The sequence below is a fragment of the Lepidochelys kempii genome, chromosome 6, assembly GCF_965140285.1.
Source record: "Lepidochelys kempii isolate rLepKem1 chromosome 6, rLepKem1.hap1, whole genome shotgun sequence".
Lineage (NCBI taxonomy): Eukaryota > Metazoa > Chordata > Testudines > Cheloniidae > Lepidochelys > Lepidochelys kempii.
The window spans coordinates 87,717,804-87,740,391 of record NC_136385.1 but is presented as its reverse complement, the minus strand read 5'-3'; the positions used below and the strand labels follow the sequence as shown (position 1 = coordinate 87,740,391).

Sequence of the window (22,588 nt, the reverse complement as noted above, 5' to 3'; positions counted from 1 at the left end):
TGTAAAAATAAATATATTTTAATTTCAAATATTTTCCTATTTATGCTGAAGAATACAGGTAGCAACTTTGCAATTTAGTATATTTTCTGTGTGCAGTGATATTTGAAATTCAGGTATTGTGTTTATTGAAATCCTTATGAAAACTGAGTGAAATAACATGACTAGGAAAAACTTCCTGTTGACTTACATGATCAGCAAATATTGACATAGAGTGCTACGTATATGTTTAGTCTTCTCTGGAAAAACTGACAGATTTATCATGTGCAAAACTGTGAGCACATAATATACTGTATCTCACCGATGAAGTGTTACCAACTACTTTTATCATTACTAGAAAAACAACTCATTTTTTTATATAAATAACTCTTTAAAGTACTCTGGTATACAGTACTTTTTCAGATCAACTTACAGCTACATCATGGGATGCCTGAGACACTCCTGTCTCTTAACGTTCTCTCGGTGTGATTTGTTATGGAGCTTGATGCTTTTGATATGTAAAACGTTAACATATGTGCTGCATACAATCCATGTTCATTTGAATGTTGAGTTATTACATTTTTCTCTTCTCCCCACCCTTTTTAACATGGTAAAAATCAACCTCTTAAGAACTAGATTGTGAGCCTAAAGTGAGCAGACTCCCTTTTGTAGGAAAGAAGCTTCTCCAAGGTGCGTCCTGAGGAGGTGTCTGTTGAGTTTACTAGGGCCAGGATTTATGGATTCCACAGCCAGGTTCACATCCCTTGTTCTCTAGCTGTTTTGTATAATGCTGTGCTAGTTGCAAGCCAAGGATCAAACACGCTTGCTACTTTGAAGTTTCTTCTTTGTGACAGGACATCTGTACCCTGGGCTGTTGGGGGGAGGGGGGGGGGGTCCTATAACAAGTCAAACGCCTGCATTTTCAGACATATTGAAGACATCTCTACTTTTGGCAGATGAGCCATAGAAATACTCTATTTTCCTTTCCTGAAGCTATCTTTATACTCAGAGAAGCATGGTATTAGCTTCCTTAGACATTTTTTTCTTAGTTCCCTCCATATTTATAAACTGAAGTGGCTTTGTTCAGTTGTACTCTTGCAGTCTTAATTCTTTCTTTGGCATGGAAGTGTTATGAGGATTAATCTTACTGCCCTTGTTTCCTTGAAATTGTTGACATTTTGGATATTTGTTGGGCCAACATTTCAGGAATAGGCAATTTTTGTTTGTCAGAGATAGTTATTTTTGTTGTTTTTAGCTCTGCTTTCCAGTTTCTTAGTGGGAAATTTTCTTACCGGAAAATTAACAGGAAATGAATGAGTTTGTCAATTATTGTTCATTCAGTTGCATTAGAGCAAAATGATTCTGCAGTACGCTTTGTAAGAATTAGAGGCAACTGTGAAGGAGTATCCTTCAGTTTTCTCAAAAGAACCCAATGGCTTATCATATTCTGCATAATTAATCTGCCCCTTCCTTTCCAACTCCTATACAGAATTGTTTTGGTCACTATATCTTTCTATGTGGAGAGAGCAGAAAACAGGAGAAGAAATAAAATAAAGTTTATTTTAAGAGGTTTTAAATACAGTACTTAATGTACTCTCTTCCCCATGCCTCCCTCGCACTAAAATAAGTATTTTCTGCTTCTGTGTGGAAAGTTGTACATGTCCTTTTTGGAGAAGTCCTGGAGCTTATTAGCTTGAAATGTGCATTTTAAATAAGGTCTGAGGAAAAGATGGAGAACAAGCAATCAGTAGCTAATAAAAATCCTTTACCTTTTAACTACCAGAGGGAAACAGTTGCAGAGCAGTGCAGAAAGGGGGAAAAATACTTCCCCATGGTATATCAGTGGTGTTCTTCAGACTTTTTTTATTTAATGTCCACTTTCGTGAACTGCTACTATCTTTTTATTATAAGGGCATTAATTATAATTCCATATTTAAAGTTGTGTTGAGGTTTTCACTTGAAGCAGGATAGAAATCCCAGTATTTCATAATTGAGCAATTTAATGTAGTTTCCTGATTTAACATAATTACTGTTCAGACAACAATTGAATTTACTTTAATGCTTTCTGGATATGATCAATCTAACTTTTCAAGAGAGAACAATTAATTAAAAATCATTGTTTTGAAAGTTAGCCTTATCTTTCTTTCTTTTTTTTTTTTTTGTTCTGGTAGCTAAATTAGTTACTTTTGGAACTTCACATACATACATGTTTATCTTGACATCTCAAATATAGGCTACATTTGTCTAAATTTTAAAATTCAGAAGTTTCAGCCTTTTCATTGTAACAACTTTATTTATGCTTAGGGAAGCACATGATTTAACCACTGATCTCCCATGTTCTCTGCTACTTTACTAAATAAGCTGCCTGAGCTCTGCTGCTTATGGGGATCTCTAGCCAGCCCCTGACTCAGAGGCAAGGTGAACTGTGAGGCAAGAGAAGCAGAAACCTGCTCTCCTTTCCCAGGCCTGCTGGTAATGGAGACCTGACAAGGATACCAAGAAATAATAAAATATCAGGAGGTGTCTTTGCAGCATTGCTTCCCCAGCACAGAATTTTACTTCCCTTGGTAGTTGAAGGAATAAGAATTTTCATTTAACTACAGTTTGCTTGTTCTTTGAATTTTCTCTGACCCTATTTTTCACATTCAGGGATTTGGGCACCAATTAAATCATGACTTAAGCATATATGTAAAATCTATACCTGTTGAGAAAAATATTCACTTCAGTAGGACTTAAACACATGCTTAAATGCTTTTACTGAATTGGGATCTTGGTGAAGGAAGGTGGGAAGAAACTTGTTTGGCTGAGAACACTGAAAGTATTATCAGAGAAAATAAGTACTTTAAAACTATTTGTACTTAATGTAGACATTTGCCAATTAATCCATTTACATATTTTGGTATCAGGTTATCACTTGACTGATGACTTCTTTCACAGCACTATTCACATGGACATCTGCTTGTTGTGTATTTCTTTTCTTGGCCAAATATGATTATAAAAAGAGCTCAGGTTTTTTTAATGTTATGTTTAGAAAGCTTTTCAGAAGTTCTAAGAAATAGAAAAGATTTTTAAGGTAACTTTTAAAAAATTGCATTTACAGGCTCTGAAAGTGCTTCTCCAGTCCAGTCTGCTCTTGGATCCCGATCACAGACACCTTCTCCTGCCACTCTGAATGCAGATCATATTGAGCAGAAGGATCTGCAGCTGGATGAGAAGCTCCACCACTCAGTTTTACAGACGCCAGATGACCTAGGCAATATCTGGAATAGAAAACTTTAAAATTGTTCTTTCTTTTTCAATGCAATATAATTAATAGCTAATATCCCTTCAGTATGGAACAGTCTCATACAAGGCTTTTATATTAATTTACATTGATAGATTTTGAAATTTTTGAATGAAAATAAGTTCCTTAAAGTTACAGAAAGCCCTGTGTTTTTTGTATATCACAGCAGGTGCTCATCAGTGGATTATTTGGATTATCAGTCCAAAAAACCTTTTAATGGTTCTTTTTATGTTTAAAATCGCAGCAGTTCAATTTAATGTGCAGAATTATCCAGAACTGCATCTTCACTAATACATAAGTAATGAATCATCATTACATTTATATGATGCTATAATGTAATATTAGAATATCTGTTGTTTTTCTCTTCTGATTTATACAAACTCTTAGTTGGGGATAAATGGTACCCATTTAATCGTGTGGCACACTTGCTTTGTTGAAATGTTTGGAAGTCTAGAAATTGATAGTTTATGGAAAGGTAACTTTTTCTCTGACCCTATGTGGATCAACTATACCTAACTGCCAAACTTCATGCACAACAAACCCTTAACTACTATGGTGTAAATGCAGTAAAGGTATATAGAGAATATCTACCCTATTGTACATAGCTGCATTTTCCTCCCACATATCCTAGATGAACCACTGACCCAAATTCCAGACCCTCCTCTACAACTCACTTACAGACAGAAATAAATATATATATCCTTTTATTTTATCTTAATAGTGTTTTCTCATAGCCACTATGTGCCAGTTTTTTTTAAAAAGCGCAGTATCCAGTTGGGGCCAGATTTTCAAGAGAACGCAGATCCTATTTAGGCATCTAAATAAGTGGCCAGATTTTCAGAAGAGTTCAATATGTTCTGGTGCTGTGAAATGTTTTGAAAATCTGACCATAAGTGTCACAATTGGAGCTGTGGTGCGCTAACACTTTTGACGGTCTCGTCCTTATATAATTGCCTAAATGTGAACTGAGTAGAGAGGATTGGAAATTTTTTGATGGAACATATTTCTGTCAAAAAATGCAAACTTGTCAAAATCAAAACATTCCGTGGGAACATGTTGATTTTCACAAAATCCCAATGAAAATCAAGCACGTTTCTTTCAAAATCCAGTGTTTGCTCAGGGGTTCTAGGCTTTTGGCTAAGTCCTGGAAGCCCTGACTCTCCCCACATGCCAGGCTACTCAAGGCTCTGGCCAGCTTGGAGAGCCTCAGAAATGTTTTGAAAGGGTGGAAATTTTTTAACTTTTTCAAAACACAATTTTGGAATTCCCATTCTGCAGGAAATTTCAAAATTTTATTTTTTTCCATTTCAGAGCATTGTTTAGTTAGTTTATGAAATTGTGGAAATTCTGGTTTCCAGCCAGCTCCAGTGTGGGGTGGGGTTGGGTGTTTTTGTTTAAAATATGTCTCCAGTTGTGTGTGCTGAGCACTTTAAAATCCTAGGTATTTTGAAAAACTAATCCTATGTATCAAAAATTCAAATCTAACCTCATTCTCTCTCCAAAAAATATATCCTCTGTTTGTAATGCTCAAATAAGAGTTTAGATACTGTACCATAAAATATTACATATGGATGGCAGCTGAGATATGGGATAATAGTGAAGTGTGTTTTTTTTGTTTTTGGAGAAACTACAGCATTGACTATCCTGACTTTCAAGCGCTTGTGCATAATATTTATAATTGACAGTTTTTAATGTTTAATATCAGTTGATAGATATTTACCATTCTTAACTTATTTAGGCTTTTGGGGGGGGCTAAGAAAAGCAGATAAACTATCTGCCAGCTGGAAAAGTAAGTTTTGTTTGCTCTACTTTGAAGTGGAGAGAACTGCATCTTGTCTGATGCTTTCAGGCTCCTGGGCTGAATTACTGAATATTGCCACCTCACTAGCTGACTAAGGAGGGACTAGTAGCAAGATACAGCAGTTCACACTTTCTTCTCTGTTCTCTTCCCTAATTTGCAAGTAAGAGTTGATCGTGGTAAATGCTAAAGAAAAAGGTCCAACTGCTTTAGTGAGTAAGATTTAAAGCCAAAAGCTAATTTTCTGACGATCCTTTGCACAGGGAATGTTGGATATTTGCATCTTCATTGAAGCAAAAGCATAAATGTCTTTAGTAAGGAAGAGTAGACTGGTGTAGTTAATTTAATAGCAAGATCAGATGACACAGTGCTAAGGTGGCCAGCTCTATAAGAAATATCTTTATTGTACTTACTCTACATACATGCCTTCTCCATTTATTACTTGTTTTAAGGAAACTATTCAGGATTTAAATATAAGACCTTATCCTACTTTACCAAAGGTCATTCTTATTGTATGTTTTTTCTCCTATTACAGAAACTAGTGAATTCCCATCAGAATGTTGCAGTGTGATGGCAGGGGGCACCCTTACAGGATGGCATGCAGATGTTGCTACTGTAATGTGGAGACGAATGCTAGGGATTTTGGGAGATGTAAACACCATTATGGACCCTGAAATTCATGCGCAAGTTTTTGATTACTTGTGTGAACTCTGGCAGAACCTGGCTAAGGTACAAGAACCTTCTCTATAAACCAGCTTGATAGGGCAAGAGCTTGAAAATGGATCAAAAACTATAAATTTCTGACATACTGCCTCTGTGTTCTTAAATAATTACAGATCAGAGATAATCTTGGTATTTCAGCTGATAACTTGACTTCACCCTCTCCACCAGTTTTAATTCCACCACTGAGAATTCTAACTCCATGGCTTTTCAAGGTAAATACAATAAACCATTCAGTAGATAAGAGACATTCATATAATATAGAACAATGCTAATATTAACCTGTTACTTCATTTGTGTAATAAGTACTTTTTTTGTAAAAAACTGTAGGCAACCATGTTGACTGATAAATACAAACAAGGCAAGCTACATGCTTATAAGCTTATTTGTAATACAATGAAGCGAAGACAAGATGTTTCCCCAAACAGGGATTTTTTAACTCATTTTTACAATATAATGCACTGTGGACTTCTTCATGTTGATCAGGTAAGTAGATTTTTTATATATTTTTTTAAATTCAGATGAGGATGTACAGTATAACTGAAATGGAGTCACTTCTCTATCAGAAAATACTGGGTGGATTTTCAATTAAAATAAGTTGGTAATTAAAAATCAGTACTTTGGCTTATATCCTATTGCTGAGCAATTGCCTTGGTAAATCATGCTCATAGTAATGAGCACAATCATAATCTGCTATACACATTTGTGCAGGGGTGTAAGGAGGCAGAAGGTGCCCCTTTTTTCATCTGCACAGGCTGTGCTATCCATATTAAAGGTTGCAGCATGGAGGAAGGAGAAACAAGCAACTTATGGGAGACTTCCCTTCCTCCCTTCACTGCACCAACCTTTGCAGTTGGGCTGGTGGGAAAGTAATTGTGCCAAGTACAAAGTTGGCTCAGATTGCTACTTCCCTTTCCTCCCATCCCAGGAGCAAAGTAGGAACAAAGGACCATATTGGCTCTGAGTCACAACATGGTCCTTGGTCTGTTACTTGGTTGGTGCAATTACATGCTGCGCCATACCTAGTGCTTGTAGTTAAACAAATCTATCTTCGTATACATAGTATAAATCTTCACTGTACTTCGATAGAAATAATTAGCTCATTTTCACAGTATTAACTTCCATTTGATAGGTAGTATTGTCCCTAATTTTCAGTGGAGGAACCTTTTATGAAAAGGTTAAGTGACTGTCAGAGCTGGGTTGAGACCCCTGGTGCTGCCAGCTCCCCATTCTATATATAGACCACATCGCTGACCCAGGGAAAGCATACCGTACAAAAGGAAACTGTTAACAAAGCATACATCATATTAACTTATTCAAATGCATAAAGAAAGTATGATCTTTGCCCAAGATACCATTGTCCTGTTTGCATATGGTAATCCAAGCCAATTTAGAATGCTGGTTTTGTTGGAGTATTTTTTTAAAACTTGAAGTGATTAGCATCTTTTTTTTCTTTCTTTCTTTTTCTGGTCAGGATCCCTTCAGTGAAGGTCAAGCTTTTTCCTTATACCTGTCAGATCGGTAATATAGGCAAACTCCCACTCTTCAAGTACTTGCTCATGTCAATTCCATTGTAAGTGTGCACACGCCCACATGCATGGCCATCTGAGATTTTTGCCTTAGCGGTATCCATAGGGCTGGTTGTGTCACCCCCTTGAGTGCTGCGCTCATACGCTGGTATATCAGGCACTGCCAGCTCTATGCCCTCTTGGTTCTTTCTTGACATCTCTGACTAAGGGGCAGGAGGATGGGTAATGGAATGGACATGAGCAACACATCCTTGAAGAACGAAAAAGTGGGTAACTGTTAGGTTTTTTTTACAAACAAATGAAGGCCTATGAGCTGATCAGAGTGAAGACTGAATTCTTTCCGAAAAAGTAGGTAGGAGAAGTTAAAGATCAGATTTGATTTTTATTAGCAGTCTTTCAGTCAAATAAAAATTTTTCATTCTGGAGCTATTAGAGAAGTGTAAGTAGGAGCTTACAAATCCAAAACATTTTGGTACTTTTTCTGAGTTTCACCAGTAACACAATCCTACCTCCATTGGAGTCAGTTACAGTTTTGCCAGTGACTTTGGTAGGAGCAATATCAAGCCCCATACCTCTCTGAAAATACTGGAAGAAGCAATCTTGCAGAGTTAAATGTAGTTGATAATTAGTTGAGAGGTGTAAAGAAATTGAAGGCAAAATACTGCCGTGAAAATCATCTTCATCCCTTGCCACTCAGACCACATCATTCCTTTGTTTGAACTTGTTTTCCAGTTTCCTCTTTTCTGACCTCACTTTTAATCTTCTGATTTTGTCGCTATCTGAGTGTTTTCAATGTAATTTAGATTTAATTCCTCGGGGCAGTCTTCATTTGCCTGTAAAATGGCATAGAAACCTCTGGTGCTATGTAACTATAATACGTGTGAACAGTGAGTCCAGGCTACAGCAGACAGCTATACGTTTTTGGTTATTTTGCTTCTTGTAGAGAGATGTAAGTTCCAGTAGTTTCTCTTGCTCACAAAGCAATCTAATAACTAATTTAGAAAAGTTCTGGTAAGAGAGTGCCTAGTCAGCATAATTTTCAAGACCTTGTTGTAGTAATTAATACAACCAAGGGTATGTCTACACTACAAAATTAGGTCAAATTTCTAGAAGTCGGTTTTGTAGAAAGCGTTTTTATACAGTCGATTGTGTGTCCCCCCACACAAATGCTCTAAGTGCATGTAGTCAGTGGAGTGTGTCCACAGTACCGAGGCAACTGTCGACTTCTGGAGCGTTGCACTGTGGGTAGCTATCCCACAGTTCCCGCAGTCTCCGCCGCCCATTTGAATTCTGGGTAGAAATCCCAGTGCCTGATGGGGCTAAAACATTGTCGCGGGTGGTTCTGGGTACATATCGTCAGGCCACCGTTCCCTCCCACCCTCCGTGAAAGCAAGGGCAGACCATCGTTTTGCGCCTTTTTTCTTGAGTTACCTGTGCAGACGCCATACCACGGCAAGCATGGAGCCCGCTCAGATCACTTTGGCCATTAGGAGCACATTAAACACCGCGTGCATTATCCAGCAGTATATGCAGCACCAGAACCTGGCAAAGCGAAACCGGGTGAGTAGGCGACGTCAGCGCGGTGACGAGAGTGATGAGGACATGGACACAGACTTGTCTGAAAGCACGGGCCCTGGCAATGCGGGCATCATGGTGCTAATGGGGCAGGCTCATGCGGTGGAACGCCGATTCTGGGCCGAGGAAACAAGCACAGACTGGTGGGACCACATAGTGTTGGAGGTCTGGGACGATTCCCAGTGGCTGCAAAACTTCGACATGCGTAAGGACACTTTCATGGAACTTTGTGACTTGCTTTCTCCTGCCCTGAGGTGCAAGAATACCAAGATGAAAGCAGCCCTCACAGTTTAGAAGCGAGTGGCAATAGCCCTGTGAAAGCTTGCAATGCCAGACAGCTACCAGTTAGTCGGGAATCAATTTGGAGTGGGTAAATCTACTGTGGGGGCTGCTGTGATGCAAATAGCCAATGCAATCAAAGATCTGCTGCTATCCAGGGTAGTGACCCTGGGAAATGTGCAGGTCATAGTGGATGGCTTTGCTGCAATGGGATTCCCTAACTGTGGTGGGGCCATAGACGGAACCCATATCCCTATCTTGGCACCGGAGCACCAAGCCGGCGAGTACATAAACCGCAAGGGGTACTTTTTAATAGTGCTGCAAGCACTGGTGGATCACAAGGGACGTTTCACCAACATCAACGTGGCATGGCCGGGAAAGACACATGATGCTCGCATCTTCAGGAACTCTGGTCTGTTTCAAAAGCTACAAGAAGGGACTTTCTTCCCAGACCAGAAAATAACCTTTGGGGATGTTGAAATGCCTATAGTTATCCTTGGGGACCCAGCCTACCCCTTAATGCCCTGGCACCTGAAGCCCTACACAGGCACCCTGGACAGTAGTCAGGATCTGTTCAGCTATAGACTGAGCAAGTGCAGAATGGTGGTAGAATGTGCATTTGGATGTTTAAAAGCGCACTGGCGCAGTTTACTGACTCGGTTAGCCTCAGCAAAACCAATATTCCCACTGTTATTAGTGCTTGCTGTGCACTCCACAATCTCTGTGAGAGTAAGGGGGAGACGTTTATGGTGGGGTGGGAGGCTGAGGCAAATCGCCTGTCTGCTGGTTCTGCACAGCCAGACACCAGGGCGGTTAGAAGAGCACAGGAGGGTGCGGTGCGCATCAGAGAAGCTTTGAAAACCAGTTTCATGACTGTCCAGGCTACGGTGTGAAAGTTCTGTTTGTTTCTCCTTGATGAAACCCCTGGCCCCTTGCTTCACTCTACTTCCCTGTAAGCTAACCACCCTCCCCTCCTCCCTTCGATCACCACTTGCAGAGGCAATAAAGTCATTGTTGCTTCACATTCATGCATTCTTTATTAATTCATCACACAAATAGGGGGATAACTGCCAAGGTATCCCAGGAGGGATGGTGGAGGAGGGAAGGACAAGGCCACACAGCACTTGAAAAGTTTAAAATTTATTGAATGCCAGCCTTCTGTTGCTTGTGCAATCCTCTGGGGTGGAGTGGCTGGGTGGCCGGAGCCCCCCCACTGCATTCTTGGGCATCTGGGTGAGGAGGCTATGGAACTTGGGGAAGAGGGCGGTTGGTTACACAGGGGCTGTAGCGGCGGTCTGTGCTCCAGAGGCCTTTCCTGCAGCTCAGCCATATGCTGGAGCATATTAGTTTGATCCTCCAGCAGCCTCAGCATTGAATCCTGCCTCCAGTCATCACACTGCCGCCACCTTTCAGCTTCAGCCCTCTCTTCAGCCCGCCACCTCTTCTCCCGGTCATTTTGTGCTTTCCTGCACTCTGACATTGTCTGCCTCCATGCATTCGTCTGTGTTCTGTCAGTGTGGGAGGACAGCATGAGCTCAGAGAACATTTCATTGCGAATGCGTTTTTTTCGCCTTCTAATCTTCACTAGCCTCTGGGAAGGAGAAGATCCTGTTATCCTTGAAACACATGCAGCTGGTGGAGAAAAAAAAAGGGACAGTGATATTTAAAAAGTCACATTTTCTAGAACAATGGGTACACTCTTTCATGGTAAACCTTGCTGTTAACATTACATACATAGCTCATGTGCTTTCCTTCCAAGGTCGCATTTTGCCTCCCCCCGGTACCTGGCTAGCCTCTCCCCCCTCCCCATGGCTAACAGCCCAGCAGGAACGGGCACCTCTGAATGTCCCCTTAAGAAAAGCACCCTATTTCAACCAGGTGACATGAATGATCACACTCTCCTGAGGATAACACAGAGAGAGAAAGAACTGATGTTGTTTGAACGCCAGCAAACATACACTGCAATGCTTTGTTCTACAATGATTCCCGAGTACATGCTACTGGCCTGGTGTGGTAAAGTGTCCTACCATGGTGGACGGAATAAGGCTGCCCTCCCCAGAAACCTTTTGCAAAGGCTTTGGGAGTATATCCAGGAGAACCACGAATGCCAGGGCAAATTAATCATTAAACATGCTTGCTTTTAAACCATGTATACTATTTTAAAAGGTACTCTCACCAGAGGACCCTTATCCGCCTGGCGGGTCTGGGAGGCAGCCTTGGGTGGGTTCGGGGGTACTAGCTCCAGGTCCAGGGTGAGAAACAGTTCCTGGCTGTTGGGAAAACCGGTTTCTCCACTTGCTTGCTGTGAGCTATCTACAACCTCATCATCATCATCTTCATTGTTCCCAAACCTGCTTCGATGTTGCCTCCATCTCCATTGAAGGAGTCAAACAACACGGCTGGGGTAGTGGTGGCTGAACCCCCTAAAATGGCATGCAACTCATCATAGAAGCGGCATGTTTTGGGCTCTGACCCGGAGCGGCCGTTCGCCTCTCTGGTTTTCTGGTAGGCTTGCCTCAGCTCCTTAAGTTTCACGCGGCACTGCTTCGGGTCCCTGTTATGGCCTCTTTCCTTCATGCCCTGGGAGATTTTGACAAATGTTTTGGCATTTCGAAAACTGGAACGTAGTTCTGATAGCACGTATTCCTCTCCCCATACAGCGATCAGATCCCATACCTTCCTTTCGGTCCATGCTGGAGCTCTTTTACTCTTCTGGGACTCTATCATGGTCACCTCTGCTGATGAGCTCTGCATGGTCACCTGCAGCTTGCCACGCTGGCCAAACAGGAAATTGAAATTCAAAAGTTCGCGGGCCTTTTCCCGTCTACCTGCCCAGTCCGTCTGAGTTGGGAGCACTGTCCAGAGCAGTCATAATGGAGCACTCTGTGATACCTCCCCGAGGCCAGTACCGTCTAATTGTGGCTACAGTCTGAGGCACTGCTGCCCCATGGTGAGAGTCAATGGCTGCCTTGCCTAGCAGCTACAGTTCAAGATAATATCACCCAATGGTGAGAGTGAACGGTCACATTGCCTAGTGGCTACAGTATGGATGGGGAAGGAGTAGGGGAACCCAAGCCCACCTTGCTCCACTGTGTTCTGACTTCAAAATAATTGTCATACAGGTGACTTAGGGACTGGCACCCTTACTCCAGTTCCCTGAGTCATTTCCTACCCCCAACTTCTGCTGTTCTGAGTGCCACTGATCTGCCTTGGGATCCCACTTGATGTCCTCTCAGGTCTGTCTGTGGAGCACCTTTTCCTGCTGGCAGTGACTCATCACCCGCAGTCCCTGTAGTTGAAGGTCTGCAGTGGCTTAGCTGTGAGGCCCAGTCCTGGCTTCTTGGAGCCCTGTACAGGAGGCTGCTGCACCCAACTGCTCTCCTGCTCCATCTGCCCAGACTGAACTGAGCTGCTCCCTTTTGAATGCTCCCTCCACTGGGAGCATGCCCAGCTGAGGTGAGGGAGCAAAGCTTCCTGCATCCATAGAAGCTCCCTAACCCTCTCCTCCTCAGTGTGGGGTTGGTAAAACCCATCACAGTAAGGAAGATGTTAGTTCTGGTAAACCTATTCAAATCACAATCTTCCTATGAGTGATTTAGCAGTGATCTTACATTTTTACAAAAGGAACCTATCTACATTTTTTTCATATATTGTGCTGCTTTTGATTACCTTTCTTTTCCTCTGTCTTAATTTCTCTTTCCCTCATTCCCTGATGCTATTTCTGCCTTATTGAGATATCACTTGTGAGCTTTGTAAAAAATGAAATTTCACTTGTTCCTGTGCAACAGCAAAACAGTTCATTTCCAATCTTAGGTCTTCCATATGACAGAAGAACTTTGAAATTATCTTCACAAAGTAAACAGAAGGCTGAAGAAATATTAAAGCAATTATATGCTACAGTATTTAGAGTCTTTTTAACTATTATTCAGTGTTGCCATCCAAGTGTTCAAAAATCATGGGTCAGGCCCCAAAGTCCATAGGATTTTAAAAAAAAAATTGGCAGTTTTTTCTGGTTTCTGAGCCTTTAGGACACACGTGGGTCATGGTTTCAAGCTTTTCTCCACACCCACGAAGTCTATAAACTTACTGTTTTATGAAAGCTGAGGTTCTCATGAAATAGGAGGACTCAGGAGAGCAGGGGGTGCTTTTTAGAAAAACACCAAATATTGTGAGACTGGGCAACACTGCTATTTTTTCAGAATTTACTGTATTTCCAGGTAACCATTTAGTGTGATTCTTTAGCTGACAGTTGAAATCCTCTCCCTTAGCTGTCCTGTAGGAATTAAATGAAGTAAATTTTCCCCTTATGTTCTTCCTTTTAGAGAAAGGAAATATAGAACAGATCAGTTAGTGTTAAAATGCATGAAAGAAACTAAAGACATTTCGTGGCTTAAATTTTTTTCTTAGTGGCTCATATCTGCGTGAGTAGATGCAGACATGTATTGCACTTAGGTGTATGCGTGGCCAGCGCTCCATAACCAGAGACTTTTGCCTAGCAGTACCCATAGAGGGGCGGCACCATTAGTTTGACTAGTTTATTGTATATACTCAGTGTTAGTGGTTAGTAGAGAGTGTTATTTGATAGTGTGCCCTGCTGATGCCCACACCAGAGTTTAAATGTCCTTCATGTGGAGGAGCGATCCCTAACAGTGACACCCCCCCCCCCCCATGAGGTGCTTGCTTTGTCTTGGCAAGGCCCACCTTACAGAGCATTGTTCAATCTGTAGATCATTCAAGAAGTGTACTTGGGTGGCGCAGGGACCTTCCCCTCAAGCAGCATCTGCTTGAACAAGCCATGCATCCTGATCCAGTACTGAAGCCCTCCTCAGGCTGAAGATGGCCCTCAGGCTCTCATTCCAGAGCAAGTGCTTCTCCGAAGAGGCAAAGGAGCTGCTCTCCATTATTGGTGCCAAGGAAGAGGTCTCATAAGACCAATCAGGACTACTCCAGGTTGTGGGGCAACTCCTCTGCCTCACCCAAGAAAAGCACAGACCGGCATGGGACCAGTTCTGGCATGTGGGATGGCACAGATACCAAGTGGGAAGGGCATAAACCCTGTATCATTGACTACAGTGCCGGCCTCCAGGTCCCGAGGAGGGTGATGCCAGTACCAGTCTAGCAGACCTGCTCTACCTTTCCATTCTGTCCTCACTGCTGGTCCAAGACTTTGCGATGCTCGCGCCTTCAGCAGCCCTCCAGTGGAGCGCCCCGCTGAACCTTTGTGCCCCTCAGCACTGCACCTAGACACTTCCTCCTGGTGATGGGCATGGAGCTGGTACTGGAATCAGTGCGGGGGACATTGGAACCGGGGCTCTCTTTAGCTCTGCTACATTTGACACCTCGGCTGTTCCCATGGGGGCTCTCATCATCCTGGACATCGATGCATTTGGATGCTTTGGTATCACTGTTTGTTCCAGGACCAGTGCTGCCTGCGGCACTGACATGCTCGATACTGACAGCACTGCATTCATCGGGGGAGCTGATTCTTGCCGTGTTCTGGACAGTGGATGAATTGGACTTCCTATTGGCTCCCTCAGGCATTGCTCCACTCATGTCTCCGAGATCCAGGGGCTCTGATTCCAAGTCAGTTGTCATCCTCCTGCTACGCATCTCCTAATGAACTCTGGGGGCTGCCAATGGCCCAATGTGGCTCCCAGAATTGGCATGTGGCCAGGACAGAGGTCCTTCGCCAGGCTTCTACTGGTCACCAATGTCCTACCCATATCAGTGGCCACCTTGGACTCAGTGGGACATTCCTCGCTTGCAGAGATCCCACTCTTCATCTCATTCAAAGTTGAAGTCACCTGCCTGGTCAACGGTGGTGACTTTGGATCAGCCAAAAGCCCAGGTATCAGCTGTCTTCCTCCCTGAGAAGCCACCGGAGTCATCACTTCCAGATGCATCTTTTGGGGGGGCGGGCGAGAGCCAATTCTTGCTCAGCCAAGACCCTCTTCCTCATTACTGGATGATGCCGTGCTGCTGGTTCATCCTCCCCTTCTCTTCTGAAGGGCTTTAAGGTGTTCCAGGACCTTTTACTCCACATAGCCACATCACTGGGCATCCAGGCAGAGTTCCTTCAGGAGAGCACACAGAGACTGGTAGATATTCAGTCCACTGTCCCTGGGAGCATGGCAGCTTTTCACATGCCCACCATCAGCAAGTTAGGCACCTAGAGAATTTAGGCACCTCCAGGTTTAGGCAGCAACTGAGTGGGGGTTTTGAGATCTCAGTGGAGCTAAAATATTGGATTTAGGCATCTAAAGTAGCAGTTAGGTGTCTAAATCCCTTTGTGGATCTATCCCACAGAGGTTAAAGGCCTGAACAACTCTGCTCCCATGAAAGTCAATGGTAGAATTTTAACTGATTTGAATGGAGGCAGAATAAGACTTGCTTAAGACGACAGTCAGCATGTAGCTAGGAATTGAACTGAAGAGACCTAACTTCCAGTTTTCCCCTCCTCTAACCACTAAACTACATTTTCTCTCCTACTGAATTGCAAATTTGCATGTTAACATTGATCATCAAGGTATGCTACAAAGTCTGTCTCTTAGAGAATTTTTTCAGAGAAGGATTATATTCTTTATTTGCATGTGAACTGGGGAGTTTTTTTATACTTACTGTATCTTGTCCACATGCAGATTCATAGATTTAAACAATTCATAGATTCTTAGAGAAATCACAATATGTACCTTATGTGACAGTGTCGGGCCAGATGGCTACAGGAGAGTGATCCTATTGGGATCTGGGAAGTGGGCGGGCTTTCTGCTAAAGGATCCCCCCAGCCTAATAGGGGGATTTAATGGACCTGGACACCAAATAAATACGGGGGACAACTAATGAAATAACAGGGACAGGAGTGTGGTCAAAGGGTCAAACAAAGGGAACCGGCCGGGGACACCGAGCACAGAACCCCGGACAGTGCCCACTGCTCCTCAAAGGCGTCAAGGGAGTCAGTGGACACTGTACAGAGAAACTCTGCCCGGATATGTGAACAGACGGAGGATCAGCAATAGGCCCCACAGTCACAGGAGACTCCATCGGCCAACCTCCTCATCCTAGTTTTATAGATGACCATTTTAGCTAGGGCCAGGAGGAGGTTGACCAGGAGATCCCGTGACTTTGTGAAGCTGCGGATAGGGAGTGCATAAATAAGGTGAGGGGAAAAGTGCAACCAGAAACATAATAAAATATTCGTGAGGAGCCGGAATAGGGGCTGTAGCCTGGCACACTCCAAATATGTGTGTGCCAGGGTTTCCCTCACACCGCAAAAGGGGCAGGTGTCTGGAATAGGGGTGAACCACACCAAGTACACGCCCGTGCTCACGGCTCCATGAAGGAGCTGCCAACTGGTATCCCCGGCGGGCCTTGGGACCAAGGTGGAATATAGGCTGGCCCACTGGGGCTCCTTGCCCTTCAGAGGTGGCAGGAGGTCCCGCCATTTTGTATCGGTGTGGGACGTGAGGATGAGGACGTGAAGCATATGGAGCACGAGCGTGTATAGATGTTTCCTTGGCGCGGTCTGGAAGCAGACCAGCTGCAGCTAGTGCAGCCAGTTCATGGTGAAGGGGCGGGGGGGTCGGTTGAGTCCACGGGGCAGGGGCCCGATGGAAAGCTCCAGTGGGCCTGCGGTGGAGGGTGGGCAGGGCGTGCTATCGTGCAGGACCCGGTCGAGGTAAACCCGAGCAGTGGGCGGCAAAGCAGCCCTCACCTCCTGAAGTACGCTCCGGGGAGTAGGAGGTCTGGAGAGCCCCATGCGCTGAGCGAGCGTCAGGGGATCTAGCCAGTCTCCCCGTTCGTAGTCCAGGAGTTCTCCGACTCTTGTGACTTCTGCCAGGACCAACCTCTGGCGCACCAAGGGGGACTCCGCCACCTGCACACGGAGCTGGGGTTGTGTAGCAGGGGCTCCGCGAGGAGATCTGCCCCCTCAGTGGGCACCACGGACCTGGTCGTTGAAAGCAGTTTCCAGGTCCGGAGGAGGTCCTGGTAGAAGACCGGCAGACCGGAGAGTTCTCGCAGAAGACCTCTTGGATGGAGATAAAGGAGCTGCCAGTTGCATCGGAGTCCTCGGAAGCAGTGCAGGAAGGCATGCGCCAGTATGCTCCACGCCGGACTACCTGCACCATAAAGGAGCCTCTGCAGGGCCTGGAGGCGGAAGACATGGACCTGAGTGTGCAGACACTTCAGGCCTTGCCCTCCCTCCTCCAGCAGTAGATGGAGAACTCCTGCAGGGACCCAGTGCAGTCTTGACCAAAAGAACTCCAGAATCGATGTCCGGAGGTTGGCCAGGAAACCCGGAGCTGGTACCAGTGTGTTGAGCCGGTACCAGAGCATGGACAGGACTAGTTGATTTAAAACCAGCTCTCTCCCTCGAAGAGAGAGGCGCCGGAATAGTTCTGTCCATTTCCGGAGCCGGTCTATCACCCTGCCCTCTAAATCGTGCCAGTTCTCCAGCGGAGAGGGATGTGTCACAGAAAGGTAAACGCCGAGATAGAGCAGCAGACCTGCGCTCCACTGGATGGCCTGAAGCGCGGGTGGGAGGGAGCTCGCCTGCCAGCCGTCCCCAACCACCAGGCCAGAGCTCTTGACCAAGTTGACCCGGGCGGAGGAGGCTGCCGAATAGATAGCCTTGCAAGCCTCCACCCGCGCCAAGTCGCCCGGGTCCTGGACCACGAGGAGCACATCATTGGCATACACCGACAGGACCAGCCGCAGCTCTGGCTCCCGCAGCACCAACCCTGTCAACCTCCTGCGGATGAGACAGAGGAAGGGCTCGATCGCCAGAGCATACAGCTGGCCCAAGAGGGGGCACCCCTGCCGTACTCCTTGCCTGAAGCTGACCGGTTCGGTCAGGGTCCAGTTGAGCCTGACCACACGCTCTCTCTGTGGAGGCGTACAGCACCCAGAGAAAACCCGCAAACTGGGATCGGAAGCCAAATGCTTGCAGAGTGCTCAGGAGATACCCGTGGTTCACCCTGTCAAATGCCTTCTCCTGATCCAAGGACAGGAGGGCGAACGACAGACCCTCCCTACACCCAAGTTCCAAAAGGTCCCGGACCAGATATAGGTTGTCAAAGATGCTGCGGCCCGGGACAGTGTAGGTCTGGTCTGGGTGGACCACGTCCGCCAGCACGGACCCTAGCCAGAGCGAGATTGCTTTTGCCGCAACTTTGTAGTCCGTGCTGAGGAGCAAGACGGGATGCCAATTTCGTAAATCGCGGAGGTCCCCTTTCTTTGGCAATAAGGCGAGCATGGCTCCCCTGCACGAAAGAGGGAGGACCCTGCTCTGCAAAGACTCGGCCCAGACGGTGACTAGGTCTGGGCCGAGGACGTCCCAGAACACGTGGTAGAACTCCACGATCAGCCTGTCCATGCCCGGAGATTTATTGGTGGGCATGCGATGGAGGGCTTCCGAGAACTCGGCCAGAGTGAGAGGCAGCTCTAGCCAGTCTCAGTCGCCCGCACTGACCTTAGGGAGCTCCTCACAGAGCACTCTGAAAGCGTTAGGATCGGTCGGATCTGGGGAGAAAAGGCTTGCGTAGAAGGCTCTCGCCCTCCTGCACGTCTCCACCAGATCCGTGATGGGGGTGCTGTCTTCTGCCAGAAGGCAGGTGATGTGTTTCTTGGTCCCCCTCCTCTTCTCCGGGGCATAGAAGAAGCAGGAGCTGCGATCCATCTCCTGAAGGAGACAGATGTGGGATCGAACAAAGGCGCTCCGGTCCCGATGATCTTTGAGGGTCCGGAGCTCCTCCCGCTTCTCCCGGCATGCTTCGCAGAGGGGCAGATCCTCAGGGCTGGCGGCCAGATGCCTCTCCAGCTCTAAGACCTCCCTTTCCAACTGCTCTATCGCCGCATCCCTCCATTGGCTGGCGCTCCAGGTATAGTCGTGGCAGAAAAGCCGGGCGCGCACCTTCCCCAGGTCCCACTACCACCGCGCTGAGGGAAAGGTACGCCGCTGCCCTCGCCAGGCCAGCCAGAACTCCCGGAAGGACGTCACAAAGCCCACATCCTCCAACAAGCTGTTGTTGAAATGCCAATAGGCCGTCCCTGGCCTCTCCGTGCAGAGGAAGGCCGTCATGGTGGCTAAACAATGGTCAGAGAATGGAGCCAGCTGGATGCTGGAGGAGTGTGCTCATGAAAGGTGGAAGCGTGATAAATAAATGCGGTCCAGTTGGGAGTGGCGCGACCGATGGGCCTCCACCCGGACAAAGGTGAACGTGGAAATGTCATCTGGGTGGTGGTCGAGCCAGATGTCCACCAGGGAGTGATGTTCCACTATCTCCCGGAGGACGTCCGTGGCGGCCGGGCACTGCTCGGTCCGTGAGCGGTCCCGCTCCTCGAGGGTGGTGTTGAAGTCCCCGCCCAGGACCAGGCACTCATGAGGCTCCAGGGCGCCGAGGAAGGCGGACACCTGCTGATAGAATTGCAGCCGCTCCAGGCTCGATGTCGGGATATAGACGTTAACGAGGTTGACCACAAGCCCCTCCATACGGACCCGCAGGTGCAGCAGGCGGCCCGGCACAGCCTCGGTGACCCCCAGCACCTCGGGCCGGAGGTCGGGGGAGAACAGGGTTGCCACTCTAGCCATCTCACGGTTCGTAGGACTGAAGTAGACCCTGTCCCCCTAGTCCAGCCGCCAACTGTCTTCTGCAGCCGGATCCGTATGGGTTTCCTGCAGGAAAACCACAGAGTATCCCCCCTCCCAAAGGAAGCAGAGCACTTGGGACCTGCGGAGACCCATCCTACAGCCCCGGGTGTTCAGTGTTACGATGACCAATGGTGCCATGAGGAGGGCTGGGGGGGATCCTCGCTGGCAGGGACGCTCGCGGCCCCCACTGGGCCATGCAGCAAACCGTGACCTACCCCGTAGGTGAGCAACGAGTCCTGGAAGCTGTGGACCTGCTGGTAGGCCGCGGCGGCCTGCTTCTCGGTCCTTTTACCCTCCCCCATAAGGGCCCTCGCGGCCCAGAGGATCTGATGAAAGTCCCCCCATTGCTGGAGAGCAAGCTGTACCTTGTTGTGGGAGTCACGGACATCTTCTAAAAACTCCTGCAGCTCTTCTCGCAGCGCATGGGGGGGTGGGATTACTGACTCCTGGTTATCCCCGGACCAGGCCCCTGGCACGGCCCCGTGGCCCACCGAGATGGTCAGGCAAGGTGCGGATCACCAACGTGGCGCCCGATGGGTTGGCACCAAGCGGCCCGCCTCGAACTCTGGGGCAGTAGGGGGCAGCGGAGGGAAGATAGCAGCCCCTAGTGGGTCGGGACAGGGAAACACAAAGACCACTCCCTGGGGGTCATTTACCGCAAATGGGAAGGAGACAGCCCTAGGGGTGGCAGTAACATCACGGGAGGTGGAGGAGATAGGGACGGGGTCGGCATCAGGGGCAGGGCTGCAGTCCGGGACGGGATGGGGCAGAGGCGAGATTCTGAGCTTCAGAAGCCGAGCAACTGGGCGGTGGCACTTTTCGGTCAGGCTTAAGGGTTGGGGGGGGTGGGAAGGGGGCTCTCAGCGATGCCGGGCTCAGGCTTTTTGGTGGGTTTGGCAGCCACGGCATCAGGAGGTGGACTGTCTTCTGTAGAGCCCCCGCCTGGGAAGGAGGTTGATTGCTCCACACCAACGAGGGGTGCCCCTGGTGGCTTGGGTCCCGGTCGCGTGCCACTGGCTGTCGCCTCAACAGGCTTGGTGGCCATCAGCGGGGTGCCTTCTGTGGCTGGGTTGATGGAGGAGTACAGGGGCTCCTCAGAGGTGGGACCCTCTGTTAGGGGGAGGAAGCATGGGGAGAGGGGGGCTAGAGTGAGGTCGCCCAGATCGAGGCCCGCTGGCAAAGTGTCGTCCTCCCCCTGGGCGACTGGGGTCAGACCCAGGGCCTCGGTCTCCTCATATATGGAGAGGAGATCGCTTTCCACCACCCCGGGTTTGTCCCCGCTGGCACCCGAAGTGACGGTCGCCTCAGGGCTCACAGGGGCTTCAGAGGGTATCAGGGCAGGATGGGCTCCCTGGAGGGGAGGGACTCCCGTGGAGGGGAGATACTACCTTCCGGTGCTGCCACGTCTTCCCCAGCTGGCACTGGTGGATGAAACACACCCATGGGCAAAGCGGAAGGCTCGGCATCAGTGCCACGCATCCTGGTCTTCCGGGGGGCCTCCGCATCAGATGGAAGGAGCAGAGCTTGAGCTTTCCGCTTGCCCCACTTCCCCTGTACTAAGGCCCAGTCCTCCATGGCATCATCTGGGGGCTGGCTCTCAGGGGTCAGGTCAGGGACTCAGGGGGGTAACAGTGGGGCAGCACGAGGGAGGGAAGATTCCCCCTTGGGCGTGCCCTCTCCCATGCCTGGCGTTGTCCCTGCCGCATCCTCCTCCACAGGCCCTGCCAGATTGCGTGCAGTGGAGGCGGGACTCTCCTGCTCGTCTGGGCATAGTGGGGGAGGTGCCCCTTGGGCCCGAGCAGGAGCAGTGGTGGACTGGGAAGGAGGAGGGGTGGCTTCAGGCACCAGGCAGCCAGGGGCGCTGGCAATGATGGGGCCGGCGCCCTGCCGGGGCTCAGGGGTCCCGGATGCGCCTCCTTGCCGGGCCAAGGGGCAGTCCCTCCAGATGTGCCCCATCGCCCGGCAGAGGTAGCACCGGGCCTCCCTCATGGAGTAGTGCACCCGGTAACAGGCCCCCTGGTAGGGAACCAGGAATGACCTCTTGAGCGCCTCTCCCTCACGCGCCAACCTCGCCAACACCCACACATAGGTCTCTACTTGGGCCGAGGCGGGCACCAGGAGGCAACGGACGCCATGCTTCCTGGTCAAGGTCAGGAAGGGGCCCCAGCCGCTATAGATGGTAGAAGAGGCGGTGGGCGGGAAAGATGATGTAGCGGCAAGCAGGGGGGCTGCCGCCAGCTGGGCGTACGCCCTGGGAGCCGGAGGAGGGGCACCCACCAAGCTGGTGGAGGGAACAGCGGGGAGGGACGCTGCGGCCGGCGGTGGGGCTGCGGCAGTGGGGGCAGCCCTTGCCATGGAGGGCTTGGTCTTTTTTGTAGGGCCTTTACCCTTCTTTTTACCCTGGCCCTTGCTGCCAGCTGGGGGGCTTCCCCAAGGTCGGAGGGGGTGAGGGACGTGGCAGTAGCGGAGGTCATCCCGGTGTCCACCGCTGCTGGTGCCCCAGCGGGGGCAGTAGCAGGTGGTTCGGCTGTGGCAGCGGAGGTAGAGGCTCGGGGGGGGCAATGGGGCGGCAGGTGGGGGGGCAGTGGGGTTTTCTGGAGGGGCCCCACCTGTCTCATTCCTCGCCATCATGAGCAGGGAGGGAAGAGGAGACACCGGAAGAGGAGACACCGGAAGGAGGAAGCAGGTTGACCACTTTGTCCTGTGAGGCTGCAGGCAGGGGAGGAAGGTGCCAAAAGGGGTGGGCTGGATGGGAGGGGAAAAAGGGACTAGGGGTCAGTTAC

At 48.1% G+C, this 22,588-nt stretch overlaps 1 protein-coding gene across 16 annotated transcripts in view; it reads left to right on the top strand.

The window, feature by feature from the left end:
• The window catches only part of RALGAPA1 (Ral GTPase activating protein catalytic subunit alpha 1), a 231,499-nt gene that overhangs the window by 91,223 nt on the left and 117,688 nt on the right, over positions 1-22,588 (top strand). For 14 of the 16 annotated variants that reach the window (XR_012159487.2, XM_073349047.2, XM_073349040.2 and 11 more), the window contains 4 exons: positions 3,077-3,229; positions 5,593-5,786; positions 5,894-5,992; positions 6,108-6,263. Coding sequence is in view for 15 of the 16 variants with exons in the window: in XM_073349047.2 (XP_073205148.1) it covers positions 3,077-3,229; positions 5,593-5,786; positions 5,894-5,992; positions 6,108-6,263 (602 nt within the window). In the remaining variant the exon portion in view is untranslated. The remainder of the gene's footprint in view (positions 1-3,076; positions 3,230-5,592; positions 5,787-5,893; positions 5,993-6,107; positions 6,264-22,588) is intronic. The other 2 variants (XM_073349044.2, XM_073349051.2) reach the window with 1 other exon arrangement.